The 15850-nt window shown below is 43.7% G+C and overlaps 1 protein-coding gene across 2 annotated transcripts in view; it reads right to left on the bottom strand.

The window, feature by feature from the left end:
- ME3 (malic enzyme 3) overlaps positions 1-14031 on the bottom strand; it is a 117134-nt gene extending 103103 nt beyond the window's left edge. The window contains exon 1 of one of the 2 annotated variants that reach the window (XM_064719363.1): positions 14013-14031. Coding sequence is in view for 1 of the 2 variants with exons in the window: in XM_064719372.1 (XP_064575442.1) it covers positions 13650-13844 (195 nt within the window). In the remaining variant the exon portion in view is untranslated. Of the gene's footprint in view, positions 1-13649; positions 13972-14012 lie in introns of those variants that run through there. The other variant, XM_064719372.1, reaches the window with a different exon arrangement.
- Positions 14032-15850: the final 1819 nt, after the last annotated feature.

The raw sequence follows: 15850 nt of genomic DNA, 5'->3' as shown, positions 1-15850 counted from the left end.
GGAATAAGAAATAAGCCACAAATATTTCTCTCAGTCACATTTTTCCTTTTCTGTTTTTTTTTCAAGTCCTGATGTTCAAATTCAATAGTTTCTATATTTTGCTAAAATCTGGAAGCCACAGCTGAGGATTATGTGCCTAACCACAGTCTCACTGGACTGAAAAAGTAATCTGTAACTCCATTTTACGCTCAAGTTGGAGAAAATTCTACATAAATGATGCATTCTAGCTAATTAAGATGTTTCTTAATTTACAGAGCAATAAGCAAAATACCTTTACAACTTCCAGTATACCTTCTTTTCACCTCTCATTTGTCAGGTTAATTAAGTAACATGAATCGAGATGCTCTTCCTAAAGAATGAGCTCTGAGATCTATTCTCTCCTGTACAGGTATCTCAAGACATTCCCTCTGTTTCTACCTAGAATTCCTGTTGGGGAAAAATATAAGGATTTTGGGTGTTGCCCTGTGATTTCTGGAAGTCCAGGAGCGTCCGGGAGCTGGCTCAGAGCTTCAGTCTCACATGATGAATTAGTCTGCAAGTGGACAGCAAATCCAATGCATCCCAAATATGATCAGCCTCTGCATATGCACAGCCTATATGCAGAGGAGATGCTGCATGCCTAGAAGCCCCAGATACCTGCCCCATCTCATCCAGAATGGAGATGGGAATATCTACAATGCACAAAGTTTGTCCAGATGGTCTAGTAACCATGCCTACCACAGATCTGGAAACTCTCACATACTTGCAGCTCCTCAGCCTCACCTAAGCATTCTTCTGCCTGGATAGGAAAACACAGTGCTTCCCCAGAGTAAAGGCTGAAGCCTCTTTTCAAGAGACATAAAGCACTTTCCATAGTATAAAATTACTACAAATCTGAAAGAAAGAAGGCTTACAGTAGTTCAAGCCAATTTGGTTTGGGCCCTAACAGGGTTCGCTGCAGTCAGCTCAGAGTTTGAGAAAAATTTTCCAACACTAGGAAAGTTAACACCAGTGATGAACTGACCAGGTGACTCTTTTATCAATGAGTTTCTGCCTCCTACAAGCACACTTGATACAGTGCTGCAGTTCAGAGAGTGTATTATGGTGGTGCCAATCAGACATTGAGAAAGACCTGAGAAGGTTCCAGCTGCTCACTGTGTCCTAGCAGATCTGTAGCCATCTCCCCTGCTCCAACACTGTGCCACATGTAAGCTCCTGTGAGATGTCATAGTCATTCGCTGACAATAAAAGAAAAAACAACAAAACCTGAAAAGTTAAAAGCATCTACTTTACTGAATTTGCTGTTTCTCAGGAAATACTAATTGAAAACTTCTTGCTCTGTGTTACAAATTGCAGCACAAATATTATGACTCTGTAAGTCAAACAAGATTAATATCCCTCTTTCCCTGCAGGAAATCCTAATAAATGCTACAGGGGTTTCCAGCTTTGCAGGAAGTGAAACTGCTGGACTCTCATACTCTTTTATATTTGGCTACAGTGGGAAACTGATTTTGCAACTCCATCAAATACCAGTTACATTCCTACAAGGAAAACAGTCCAGCTGCCAGTCAATAGGACATTCGACCTTGCAGAGAAACCTGAAAGGCACTTGTACAAAACAACAAGATCTGGTTACAGTTTCACTGTCACTGCCAATTCCATTAAAGCTTATCTTTAAAATGTAATAAGCTTTTTAAAAGTGGCCAACACTAAACCCATTTTACAGCAGCAGCCAGAGTCTCGCTGCTGCTTTCCAGCACCTTCCCATCACTTTCTTTCTATTTATATGAGAAATTACTTTGTTATCGTATAATTTCAAATACAGTTAACATGCTAAATACAAAACAATTACTTGCCTCTAGGAAGAGTGACCCAGTTTCAGCAAGCTTGAGTCACGCACTCCTTCTGCTTTCATAACCCCACCCCATTACCCTTGACCAATGGGCATTTGGGAGGTCACAGTTCAAAGGCACTTTTGTAAATTTTATTAAGCAACAAGAACTCTGCAGGACAGCTTCAAGCTCTCTAAAGCATCTTACTTAGTGCCCTTGTTTTTCCTCCAGCAGGTCTGTGAAGAAGTCCAGCTCTTCTTGCTTGCATGCCAGAGGACAGCTTCTGGCATTGGAAAGGTATCCCTGAGCAAGTCACTCCAAAGCTCTTATGCAAGATGAATGAGTTTAGGCAGACCACACTAAAATAAAGAACACTAACATGCACTTTTGACTTTTAGGACACGCAACTGTGGGAGTAGCTGGAGCCTTCATGGGATTATCTATCAGTAGAAATTGGTATTATTAATAAATTCCATTTTTGATTTGAGACTTTGGCTTAAACAATCAGTAAGAACAATTTTTTACACATGCTTTCATTTTAATTGCCATTTATTAACAGAGCAAGATGATGAAATTTAACAATGTACTACCTTTAACCTTCATAGTTTGTAATGAAAATGACCTGGTATCTTGAATGGTGCAGCTGCCTGAATTCCTAAATTCAAAAAAGGCTCAATGTAAAGTTGACTGAAGTCAACAGAAACCCTCCCAACAACTTAAGCCTACGCTGCCCCTTAGAAACCAAAGAGCAATGCTCAGGCAGGGCTCTGCTGTAGCAAGCATTTTTCCTCCCTAGACAAAAGCCAGGAAAAGCTGCTGGCATCAGCACATGGAGTGAAAGGCACGTTCCACATCTCCTTCGAATAAATACTGCTGCACATCACAACCTGGGCAAGTTACCAAACCTAAGAGGAATCTGCTGCATGTGTGCAATGAGCAACAAGGCACAGTGGTATGCGCACTGAAAATCCTTACAACTTGAGACAGGAAAAATTCTTTTATTTTACCTTTACCTTTGAACATCTATTTCTGTGTTGGAATATAATTTACAAACTCATGAGCCACTGATGGCAGGCCAATTCACTAATGAGTATAAGGTAGCAGAAACTGCAGAATGAGCCTCTGTATTAAGACCAGCAGTGAATTCCACTTGGAAAGTTTTCTGTAAAGTTTTCTGCCTACCTGGAGCACATGGTCACCTCTATCATTGCTTTTCATGGCTTTCATACATCAAGCCACTGCATCTGCCAGGCATCAGGGGAAAAGAGAAGTTTTCAATTATTCTTCTCAATATCCTCTTCACTTCAAGTATTTTGGGATCCTCTCCCACAAACTGTGTGTCTCTTGCCTAGAAAACACCTGAACTGCTAAGCTGTTCTAGTACAAGTGCCTTTACACTTTTGCAACCATTGTACAACACTTTTCCCTAAAAGAGTCTGAATTCTGCTGGAATTCAGACTTTATGCACATTCCACTACTGCAAATTACTTCCTCTTGCAGCAGGTTTGGGGTGTTTTTATTTTATTTTTTTTGCTAGATTTTAAAGAGGTTTTTTCATAGAAAAATAAAGTCCAAAACAATGGGAGAGACAAGATACAATTTTTAGAAGTTTTTCCTCCCAGTAGTTAGATTCAGCATTTCAACAAACAATTTTTATTACTTTTCTCATTTGACGGCTAGATCTAGAAGCCTTCATACAGTATGGGGGAAAAAAGGGACTTGACCCTCCAATAATTGTGATCAAGGAACCTGATTTACAGAGGGAGTTGTTTTATCACAGAAATTGCTACAGACACAAGTGACAACATAAAAACATAAAATTCCCTGTGAGGTAAGAAATGGCTAAAAGGGAGAAGTTTTTTGGCTTGGGTGGTGGTAGGGCTGTTTGGGGTTTTTTTGCTGGATTTTTCTTTCTTTGTTTGTTGGACCAAGTAATCTAGCTGGGGATACAAAATACTAGAGTTGCTAGAAGAAGGGCTATGAACATGAAAATCCCTGGACTTACTTCTCCCCTTTCCCCTCACCTTTAAATCATTAGGCACAATAAAACAGATTATCTCTTGCTCCAGCCTCTGCCCTGCTTAGACTATCTTGATAACAGAAACCCTTAATAATCTGGACACTTCAAAAAATAACAGGATTTGGCAGTTTGATCCATTCTGTCATTTGTAATAATCCCAAATAATGCAAATAATCATAGCTGAAATCACCTGCAGGTTTTGCATCAAACCATTCAAATGAAGATTAGACAGAATTTAATAGTTTCCATAATGAATTTAACCACTAGGCAAAGTGACAAATCCATTGGTCCAGCCAAAGAGAAAACATTCAAGACATCTTGTCCAGGAGAAAATAGCACTGTTGTTTTTGAAGTAACCTATTTTTTTCAATATATAGAAACGCAATGAAGTCTTAACTACACGTTTTATGAGACTGAACACAGTTAATCCATAGGGACCTATTATAAAATAGACACCATTTTTTAAAGATAGACATCAGAATAGAAGACTTTAAGGTGTGGAGATAATATTTTTTTTTTATATAAACAGATAGGTACTGAAAATCTGTTTCAGTTCTATGGGTCCACATGTTGAAAAAGGTTACATATGCAACAGGGAGCTGCAAAGTAGAAAAGGTTGATAGGCAGAAAACTTTTGCATTGGCCTATTTTCTTTGTCTGAAGCATAGTCTGCTCAGTTACCCTGTCTTAGTTTTGTGTTTGGCAGCTGCAGAACTATAAAAAGCTTTGCCATTTAAAACATTTTTAGAAGAATGATATTGTATTAGGCTGACAATACAGAAGTCATTTATCAAAATGTCACATTGTCTGGAGAGACAGATAGCATCACCCCTGGGCCTCAAAGAGGAGGTTAAAAAATTAAAGACATGCTCATCATCTCCACTAGAGCACATTCTAAACTCAAAGTAGTGAAGTTTGCTGTTGTGCTAAGCCTTCTATTGAAAGAGAGGGAATTTCAGCAGTGTTTATTCTCTCCCAAGCACCAAGGCCTGCCTGACCTGCTTACAACAGCTATAAAGCTAAGTCTGAAAAAAGAATTTATTTGTGTGAGTGCTACAATAGGCTCAAGATTTGGTAGCAGGTGTGTATTTCAGTGAGAAAAAGATAAAAAAAAGTAAGTAACAGAGGAAAAGAAAGAGACAAAGCAAAACCCAAACCAATAAAAAAACCCCAGCAAAATAAGATTATCTACAGAACTGCATGTCATTTAATTAAGAGAGAGGTTAGAGGCAAGGCTCCTCCTGTGCAGGGCAGCATCCAACTTTCAGCTACAGCAACCATGTGCATTGGCAGCTTTCCTATCAAACTCGAGGCCCAGCCTCTGCCAGGGGCTCAGTGCCAGAAATGCCAGAATCCTGCCTGCATCCTGCCTGGGGGTACGTGGTGGCAGAGGCCTTCTTTGAGAGTGAGGAATGAATAAAACACCTGAAGTACAGGAGAGCTGCTAAAAGGTATGTTTGAACAATATGTCCCATCAGCCTGGCAAATGAGCAGGGCAGGAAGGTAGACTAGCATAATTCATACCAAGTCAGAAAAGAAAACTATCCCAAAGTCCTGGAGGGGCATAAATGCTATAAAAAACTGTAACTGTCCCACCTTCAGCAAGGGGTAACAAGAGAGCATAGTTATTCGTTAAAAGAACAAACTTTCTCATCTCTGAATGAAGGTCAGTAGGAGAACCAAGTGTTCTTCTGGAGGTGGCTTGTGCAGAAGCAAAGAGGAATTCAATTTACATTCTCCTAATCAGCAGAACTTAATACAGTAAAAAAGAGGCAGTTCAGGAAGATTTTAGACAACAAAGGACAACTTTTTGTTGCAGCTGGTGAGTGAGCCCACCAGGGGAGGAACTAGGTTAGACCTGATGTTTGCAAATAGAGATGGGCTGGCAGGAGATGTGGTGGTTGGAGGCTACTTGGGGCACAGTGATCATGAAATTATAGAGTTCTCTATATTTGGTGATATCAGGAGGAACATCAATGAGACTTCTATACTGGACTTCCAGAGGGCAGACTTTGGCCTATTTAGGAGACTTATTCAGAGAGTTCCTTGAGAAGCAGCCCTTAAAAACAAAGGAGTCCAGGAAAGGTAGGCATGCTTCAAAACAGAGATCTTGAGGGCAGAGGAACAGGCTGTCCCTGTGTACCAAAAGACAAGTTGATGAGGCAAATGTCCAGCCTAGATGGGCAAGGTGGTTTTGAAAGAACTTAGGAATAAAAAGAGGATGTGTCATCTTCGGAAGGAGGGTCAGATCTCTCAGGAAGTATTTAAGTGGGTTGCTAGGGCATGTAGGAAAAAATTAGGGAGGCCAAAGCTCAGTTTGAACTTAATTTGGAAACTTTTGTAAAGGAAAATAAAAAATGTTTTTACAAATACATTAATGCTAGAAGGAAGGGTGAGACCAACCTTTGTTCTCTACTGGATGAGGGAGGGAATTTAGCAACTGCAGATGAGGTGAAGGCAGAAGTGCTTAATGCCCTCTTTGCCTCAGTCTTTAGTGCGAAGATGACTTGCCCTCAGGACAGCTGTCTTCCTGGGCTGGTAGATGGTGTCAGGGAGCAGAATGGTCCTCCCATTATCCAAGAGAAGGCCGCTGCTGAGCTGCTTGGATGTTCATAAATCTATGGGCCCAGATGGGATCCATCCCAGGGTGATGAGAGCTGACAGATGAGCTTGTAAAGCCACTCTCCATCATTTGCCAACAGTCTTGGCTCACTGGTGACGTTCCAGATAACTGGAAGCTGACCAGTGTGACCCCCATTCACAAAAAGGGTAGGAAGGAGGATCCTGGTAACTATAGGCCAGTTAGCCTGGCCTCAGTACCTGGTAAAGTAATGGAGCAGTTTATATTGAGTGTCATCACACAGCACTTACAGGGTGGCCTGGGTATCAGACCCAGACAGCAGGGGTTTAGGTTGTGTTTGACCAACCTTGTCTCCTTTCAGGTGACCTGGCTGGTGGATGCAGGAAAGGCTGTGGATGTTGTGTACCTGGACTTCAGCATGGCCTTTGGCACTGCCTGTCACTGCACACTCCTGGAAAAGCTGGCAGCCCATGGGTTGCACAGGAGCACTCTGTGCTGGGTTAGGAACCGGCTGCATGGCCGGGCCCAGAGGGTGGTGGTGAACAGCGCTGCATCCAGCTGGGCCCAGTCAGCAGTGGTGTGCCTCAGGGGTCTGCGCTGGGGCCTGCTCTGTTCAATGTCTTTATCGATTACATGGATGAGGGGATCAAGTCTTTCATTAGTAAATTTGCAGACTACACAGGACTGTGTGTCAATCTGTTGGAAGGTAAGAGGGGTCTGCAGACAGACCTGGAACGGTTGGATGGATGGGCAGTCCAACGGGATGAAGTTTATTAACTCCAAGTGCCGAGTCCTGCATTTTGGCCATAATAACCCCTTCCAGTGTTATAGGCTGGGGATGGTGTGGCTGGACAGTGCCCAGGCAGAAAAGGGCCTGGGGGCACTGGTGACAGCCAGCTGAACATGAGCCAGCAGTGCCCTGGGGGCCAAGAAGGCCAGTGGCATCCTGGCCTATGTCAGGAACAGTGTGGCCAGCAGGAGCAGGGAGGTCATTCCTTCCCCTGTACCCAGCACTGGTGAGGGCACACCTTGAGTGCTGTGTCCAGCTCTGGGCCCTCAGTTTGGGAAGGACATTGAGACACTTGAGCACATCCAGAGGAGGCAACGAGGCTGGTGAGGGGCTGGGAACACAAACCCTGTGAGGAGCGGCTGAGGCAGCTGGGGGTGTTTAGCCTGGAGAAAAGGAGACTCAGGGGTGACCTTGTCACTCTCTAAACTCCCTGAAAGGGGCTGTAGCCTGGTGGGGTTGGTCTCTTTCTCCAGGCAGCAACTGACAGAACCAGAGGCCACAGCCTCAAACTGCATCAAGGGAAATAGAGGTTGGATATTAGGAAAAAGTTTTTTACAGAAAGAGTGAGCAGCACAGTCTCTAACATCAGTGACATTGTATGTTGTGCTACTTATGAGGGGCAAGGCTTGGAGCATGCTGAGGTCACTATTTACCCCACACATAATATGCTCAGTCTTCCTGACAACATCTACAGTGTTTCCAAAGTAATCAACTAGTAGCTTACCCGGTATTTCACTAGATGGAAGGAATAGGAATGTGAACAAGCTGCAATATTCAGCACTAAATCCATTCTAACTGCAACAATATCAATATTAATATTCTTCACCAAAGACTTTGTGTTACTTAAGTGCAAATTTTATTTAAGTGCCAGAAAAGCTTAGTCCATCCTATGAAACCAGAGCTATATTCATTCTTGGCTCTGCCTTACCAAAACATGCCTGATGTAAAGATTAAGGTTTCTCCAAAAAAAAGGGCATGATAAAAAGAAAGCAACATAAGCATCTGCCAAACTGATGAATTTCCTCAACTAAAAGGCAGTTTTAAAGGTATTTTTACAACATTTTCAGAAAACAGAATGAAGCATTTTGTTCCAAAACCAATTTATTTTTATTAAAATGTTAAACTGAGTGCAAGCATAAACTCAGCACTTATAAAAGCTGCCCAACCAATGCTTCCAAGACCTCTCAATCTCATTTATAAGGGCTGAAGGGAAAACAAGGACCAACATATTACCCGACGAGTACAGCACAGAGGCAGGGTCTGCATCAGCACCCTTCTGACTCTCACAGCAACAGATATCCTATGCACTTCCAAGCTTCTCCATGGGAACACCAATCCCAAAGCACTAGCAGCATCTCAAAGGGGAGAGTGACAGTGTTGGCAGGAGGTTATGCAGGCAGACAGGGAGGCAGATGGCTCCTTGGTTTGGCTATAAGGGAGACGAACTGGAATCCAAGCTGGGGGAGTAAAGGGACTTTTGCAGGCTGCTTCTAATACCAGAAGCACCAACAGATTTAGTTTGGGCTCAGTCTGCTGACCACACCATAACAACAAGTTCTTTGGCATCAAAACATTGGGAAATGTTCTTGCCAAAAGACAATCTGGCCTCAGAAAAATATGATTGACACTAACACCAAACAAATAAAAATGAAAGTTCACATGCCAGGATGATGGCCAAAACAGATCTAACTGAGCAATCATATTTCCAAAACACACAACATTTGCCAAAATATTTGGCCAAAGCTCACCTTTGTGGAGTTTGTTTCCAATTGAAGTCACGGGGATACGTGCACGTTGGCTTGACTAATGAAGCACAAACATGTAAAGAGCCTCTGCTCCAGGCACCATCAAGGCTCATCACAATGCACAGTGCTCCAGCTCACTCACTTTTCTACTCTAGAGTATTTAGAACCTGATTTGACAAAACTCATCTCTCAGCTAGAGTTTTACTTGGGTCTAAAGTTGCAGGGTTTGGCAATGCAAGCGTCTTATTTGTTACCCCTAGAAACTCAATAGCACCATCAGGTCAGTTCATGTACATGAGCGTCCTGTCTCCTGCAGCAATCACAAGCCTTAAGAAGAGTAAATAACACAGGTTAATAGGATACTCTTCCACTGCACTCTCCCATCTTTTCATCATTTGCAGTTTGGGGACTTTCTAAGCCAGGTGTTTTTTTAAAGTATTTAGCAACTCCCAGTGGATTTTTTCCCCCTAAATTAACTTGTCCAGTCTAAAATTTGCCCCCCAAACCTTGCTCAAATAGTTTTGGGCTCTTGAAAAAATATGAGGGGAACCTCTAAACTCTGCCCATCTCATACTCTTCCTTTGCAAAACATGAACAGATGGCAACTTAGCAAACACTGGAATGCATACACTTAAAGCCTCACACATCACCCAGTTGTTATGTATCTATCAGACCTAAAGCTAGCCAACTGAAAAGTCCAGCTGCAAGAGAAACTCCAGTTGTAAGAACTCAATCCTGTGGATTTAGAGAGATTCACTACTTTGAAAACAGAATTCTGCCTTGGTCTGATCTTGCCAACTAATTTCAGACACACTGTTCTTGTGCCCAGTAGTATTTTTTTAAAATCAAATAATTTTACAAATCCATCTAATTTTAGCTCTGTTTCACCACAGCTGCCAAGTGCAGCCGTGTGCAAGATCACACGATTTGTTTCTCAGCTGCAGTGGCAAATTACTGACACTATTCAAAGAACCCTCGGTTAACTCAATTCCAATCCCTGCAAAGCTGAAGGACAAACAACCTTTCTGCATTTTAATCATGTATACAGCAGTACATTCAAAAATGCTGCAGAAGCCCACAGCAGTTCTTTAAGGTTTGATTCTTACAGATCCAGACTAGTAATTTTTTTTTTTTTTTTTTTTTGTAATTCATCATGACATTCCATGAAAAAAAAATGGAGACTATGCATGCACATCAAAGGAGAGTATAATCCAGATGTACTCAGAGACCACAAAGTCAGATCCCTGCATTGCACTTGCAGGAAAGTTTAATGGATTATCTTAACCCTTCAAGTAGGGCAATATCCTGCCACTCTGAAAACAAACTGTGACCTCCAGTGCTGCATCTGTTTGTGATGGCAGATCTCCAAGCAGGCATGATTTATCTCAAAATTAGAACTTCCAGAAAAATGTCAGAAGTGTCATCAACCTTCCAGTCAGATGTCATGAACAAAGTTACAATCAATTTTGGACACAACAAGACTTTTGAGTCCCTGCAGGTGTGTGGTCAAACTGGGAATTGTCCAGCTCAGCCTTTGTTTGTTCAAATACAAAAAAGGCATATGAATTTGACAGAGTCCCTGGAAAAACTGGGAATCATAAAAGGCACATGTGAGATGAATAGAACTGCACAAATCTCAAGAACTGACAGCAGTGTCAGAGAGAACACGACATGGACTTGACCACACCAAACACACAGCAGCTCTGATAAACAAGGCAGTGGGTAAGGGAGGCCCCATCTTTCCTCCCAGGGTCTGAGCACTGAATCAGCTTTTCACAAGGCTGAGGTCCCACAGTAGAACAGACTTATTTCTCAGTCCCTGCAGTTTTCATTAGATCTGTGCTCTGTGGTTATCTGACATTGTTAACATGTCTAGGCTTTCCAATTTTATGGCATTCCAGGTCTGGAAAACAACTTCTTCATGAGACACTTCATAAAAACATATGACAAGTTCTTCTTCATCCTTTTGTTATTTCTGAGACTCCTCAGACAAATAACAGCAACTGCTATTGCTTTTTAAAGCTGCAAGTACCTCTCACAAGAATGCTGATGTTTCCCAAGTCCTGTCCTTGGATTAAACATGGGACTGTCACACTTCACAACACAAGGAAGAACAGTATTTGAATACCACAGTAGTAAAAAATGTAGTACATGGTAAACAAAGATCAAAGGGAAGAAACAACTGCAAATTTATTAAATTCATAACTAGTTTTTGGATTTATTTTTCTTCTTCTTCTCAGGCAGCTTTGGAAACCAGGGAGACTTCTCAGAGGACAGCCTGCTATCACTTTTACTAACATTTAGGATATTACAGAGGACCTGCCAGCAGTGGATTTTGAGTCTGCTTCTTCTTCAAAGCACCTTCAACCTAGTAAGCAAGCAAAGACTCGGATCAATAACCTCAGACTGTAAATCTGTCTGCAGTTCTGCTGAAGGGACAGTGTTCTTCATTGAATAAATACTACACACTTGACAGCTTCAGACTGACAGCTTCAACTTCATCCAAAAGCTATAAAACACCCATGGTATTGAATAAAGCAGTGAAACACTTGCTGCATTAAGTCTCACTTCTGAATATTTTTTTGGAGGTTCTTGGAGAGATGTAAGGACTATTCCGTGCAGAGCTGCTTGCAGTCAGTTGAAAACTTAGATTAAAGTGAGATCCACTGCAGAAAAAACAGCAATAACCCCATGCCTGCATTTAGTTACCAAAGGAGTAAAGAGCAATTGCAACGTGAGGAGAGTACAACAGCTGAAAACATACCTAAATTGGGGATCCCTAATTTTGATTTACACTGCTGCAGCACAGCAGACCAAAAAGTCACCATGCTGACAAGACATGAACTGCCTGAAAAACACCGTTTCAGCTGAACACAGGTAACTCTTCAGAGGCTACAAGGAACTGCTAAGAGCCACAGAGAAATGGAAGCCTGTTTAGAAAAGCCTGGAAGGAGGTCTTGAGTGTTTAGTAATGATGGGTTACCTAGGTGCATACACAGGCAGTCCTTATCTCTTACCACAGATGTAAGCCATCTCTGTCTTGACTTGGATGCTCTGCAGATGATTTATCACAGCGACTGAGAAACGTAACAAACAGCAAACACACAGGCTTGAGGCCAGCTGGGAGACTTCTCATGGCACACCACAGTACATTTTTCCTCTAACAGGAACAGTTGTCTACCCTTCTCTTCACATGGCCAAAAATTCCATTTAAATGTCAAGAAAAATACTTTATTTCACTGGGAGGAGGCAAAACACTCAAGAAAAGCCTCAGTTCTGAAAATTACAGAACAGGACATTAAAAATCTACTCTTGCATCAACCAGATTCAACTGTGTGTTATTATTGCATTACATAGAGGAAAGGTCAAAGCATTTTCAGTTCAAATCCATATATGCAAGAAAACAAGAAACATTAGCTATGTCACTCTTTGTAAGTACCATGAAGCACCCATCAAAACCTCTTAATGCTGACAAATTACTGTTATTTATGACCTAGTTGGCAGTCCCTTTCTCTTCAGCCTTACACACAGGCAATAATGATTCAAACCAGACTGCCTATGAAGTTGTTGCATATTGAGTAATATCCAGTGTCATCACATGCCTTGGTCCTTAGGGATTCATCTCTGTGGATGCTGAAATGGTACCAGAAGATGGAACTCAATGCACAGTATCCTACACAAAGCAAAAGTGGTCATCCAAAGGGTCTCCAGTCTGGAAGACAACATAGGAAGCTCATGGACTGGATAACTGTGTACCAAGCATACGACAAATAGTAACAGCCCAATCAATCAAACAATCAATCAATTTCAATACCATGTTCAATACCTGCTCTTTTTAGGTAAATAACACACTTGTAGTTATTTCTATTAATATTAGCACAAGAAAGTAGAACCCAGCATAGTTGAGTCTGACATACTTGATCCCAATATTGGCACCCAGATTATTTTTTCCCTTCAAATCACATAAAGTAAAGTTATTGGGTCTCACTTCACATGCTTTGTAGACTTTGCTAAAAACTTTCTCCAAAAGCATTTTTAAAAAATTCTTTTTATTACAACTGTACTGTTAATGTTTCCACAGTTTTGATGATAAACACATCTTCAGCCTGGCGAGATGTTGCTTTGGTAGTGGCCATGGATATGCTATGAAAGGAAGAGTGAAAACAAGAACAGCCACACATGCTTGTTTCATCATGGAAGGGTAAACGATCCGTTTCACAGCTACATGCATAAAACAATATACACACACACATATATATACACACACATATATACATACATATAAAAACCCAGATTTTGGTATTGGACTTTAAAGAGAAGTTATATTTGTATTTTCTCCATCCCAATTTTTTGTGCTTTCAGGCAAACAGCTTCAGTTCCCAGGCAAGGGCACTTCTGGCTCTGTGGGTGCCGCTGCGGCAGCAGGACAGCGGCCAGAGGGGAAGCAGGTGCCCGGCTTCCCAGGAGGCCGCAGTACCGAGCCAGCAGCCGGGCACCCATCACGCATCCCGGGCTCCGTTCAGGTCAACCCTTGGCTCCCCCTCCGCAGCATTTCAGCCTTTGGGACCGTCCCCGCTCCCTGGGGACGGTCACGGGTGACGCTGCCAGCCCCAGCAGCCGGGACACCTGCGCTCCGGGCCTTCCCCACGCCCGCCGCCCTCCCCGCGGCCCGGCCGCGCCTTGCCCCCGCCCAGGCACGCACCTTGTTGAGGTGGGGGTTCCTGGTGATGTCGTAGCCTCGCCTCTTGATGTTCGGGCCGCGGCCGGGGCCGGCCGGGCCGGTGCACCCTGCCTGGCTGCAGCGGGCCCGGCTGAGGGCGAGCAGCAGCGGCGCCCGGCCGGCCGCCACCATGGGCAGCAGGCGGCGGGCGCAGACCCCGCCGCACACCGGCACCATCGCCGCCGCTCCTGCCGCGGGGAGCCCGGCGGGCTGGGCGGGCGCGGCCGGCCCGGCCCAGGCGTGCCCTGCCCAGGTGAGCCTGGCGCGGCGCCCCCGCCGAAGCGAAAGGAAACCCGGGAAGGAGATCCCGCCGCAACCCCGCGGCGGCCGCCCCTCCTCCGTTACCTGTTAAGGCTCAGCCGGCGGCGGCCGCGGCGGGGAGGGGGAGCCGGGCCGGGCCCGCCCCCACCGGGGACCGCGGCACGTCCGGCCCGGGGGTGGCGGTGGGAGCGGGGCTGCCCGGCCGCGGCCATGCGGTGCTCGCCCCTCTGTGCCCGCACTGCCCCCGAGAGCCGCCATAAAGGCGTTCGGTGGGGGCTGCAGCCTGGGGACCCTGGACAAGGACACGGGACCTTGGCGGGACTCGGAGCAGGGCAGCGGAGCAAAGCCGCTCGCCATGAGTTGTTAGTGCTGAAGGAGCATCTTCAAAGAACTTGTCAGTGCAGGAGTGTGAACAGCCGTGGTTGCTTAGGCATTTCAAGCTGCATATAATCCGTAAATTCCCTATGTGAAAATTATGTACACCGTATATTGTACATAAAATGTATTTACTATGCATGTAGTTATATAATGTATATAACCTGTATTTATTCATGTTATAATTGTTTATTTGCTGAAGAAGGCTGCTCCCTGCACCCCTCGGGTTGTTTTTTTTTTTTATAAATTAACTCTTATCCTTGAAAGTAGTGAAAATATCATCACCACCACCACTACCATCACCACAACCACTTCTGTGGAAAAAACAGTGCTCTGATTACCCCCCAAAACAGTGGAAGTTTCATGTTCAATTTCATCTTAAGGTCAACACTGCTTCTGTACCTGCATCTCTCTCATGAAGTTCACACCTGCTTTGCTAGAGGGACACTCTTATCCTTCCATTAGTATTGCTGTCTGCATGTGTATTTTTTAATATGCTTTAATATATTTGTGGATAGATGATACAGTCCATGCAGAAAAGAGCAGACCTCAGAGCAAAAGATGACTAGATGGATATGGTTGTTTTTCCTTGCCCTGCCTCTAGGCACTCAATAGAGTAGATTGTTGCAATTCAATTCCATAACCCTATGATTTCTCCCTAAAGAGCACATGGCTTCATGCATTGTTCTGGGTGTGTTCAGGATATTTACATCCCTGCTGTAGGCAATGGTTATATTCAAACCTCATACTTGAGGACTGTGGCAACTTCCTAACTACTATGGGGGGAAAAAGACTCCTGGAAGTAGGGTTGTCTGTCTGGTATTTGGGTCTTTCCCTAAAAAATTGGTCATAAATGGAGACACACTCCTGAGGAGACCCAGACAGTGGAGAAAAGGAGTATGTGCATCATCAAGGCCAGAATATTATCAGGGAGTTTGTTAGTGCATAGAACGTGCACCAGAAGAAATATACCACTATTCTTACTTTGTGTAGCTATTAACTGGAAAAATCCAGAGATTTTGACCTCCTCAGGAACAAATTGCATAAAAGCCAAGTCAATGTCATGCCAACTTGCCAAAGCTTTTTTCCTTCCACCAGCCAGCTGGTATACACCAGCCCCCATGCCAGACCTCTGAGATCCTCATGGACTCCTCTGGACCAACAGGTCCACATCCTTCTTATATTGGGGGTCCAGAACTGGATGCAGCACTCTGGGTGGGGTCTGATGAGAGTGGAATAAAGGGGGAGAATCCCTTCCCTGACCTGCTGGGCACACTGCTTCTGATGCAGCCCGGGAATGTAGGCAGGGGAGAAATCATTTGCCTCGGCTACACAACAGTCAAATGGCAAAGGTGGGAATTCCTACACAGCCCTTCTACAATGGACAGGCAAAAAGTGAGAACTGGGGGAATAAGGGAAGTGCTGCATCTGTAGTTTCTTATTCCTAAATGGGCTGCAGAAATGGTTGCATATGACTGCTGAGGTTATTGGACAGGGTTATTTTTAACAGGTGCACAGGATTATAAGCATTTTTGGCTCATGCACAC

This window comes from Zonotrichia leucophrys, chromosome 1 (genome assembly GCF_028769735.1).
Source record: "Zonotrichia leucophrys gambelii isolate GWCS_2022_RI chromosome 1, RI_Zleu_2.0, whole genome shotgun sequence".
Classification (NCBI taxonomy): domain Eukaryota; kingdom Metazoa; phylum Chordata; class Aves; order Passeriformes; family Passerellidae; genus Zonotrichia; species Zonotrichia leucophrys.
The sequence above is the reverse complement of the archived record's forward strand: the minus strand, read 5'-3'. Positions and strand labels throughout refer to the sequence as shown.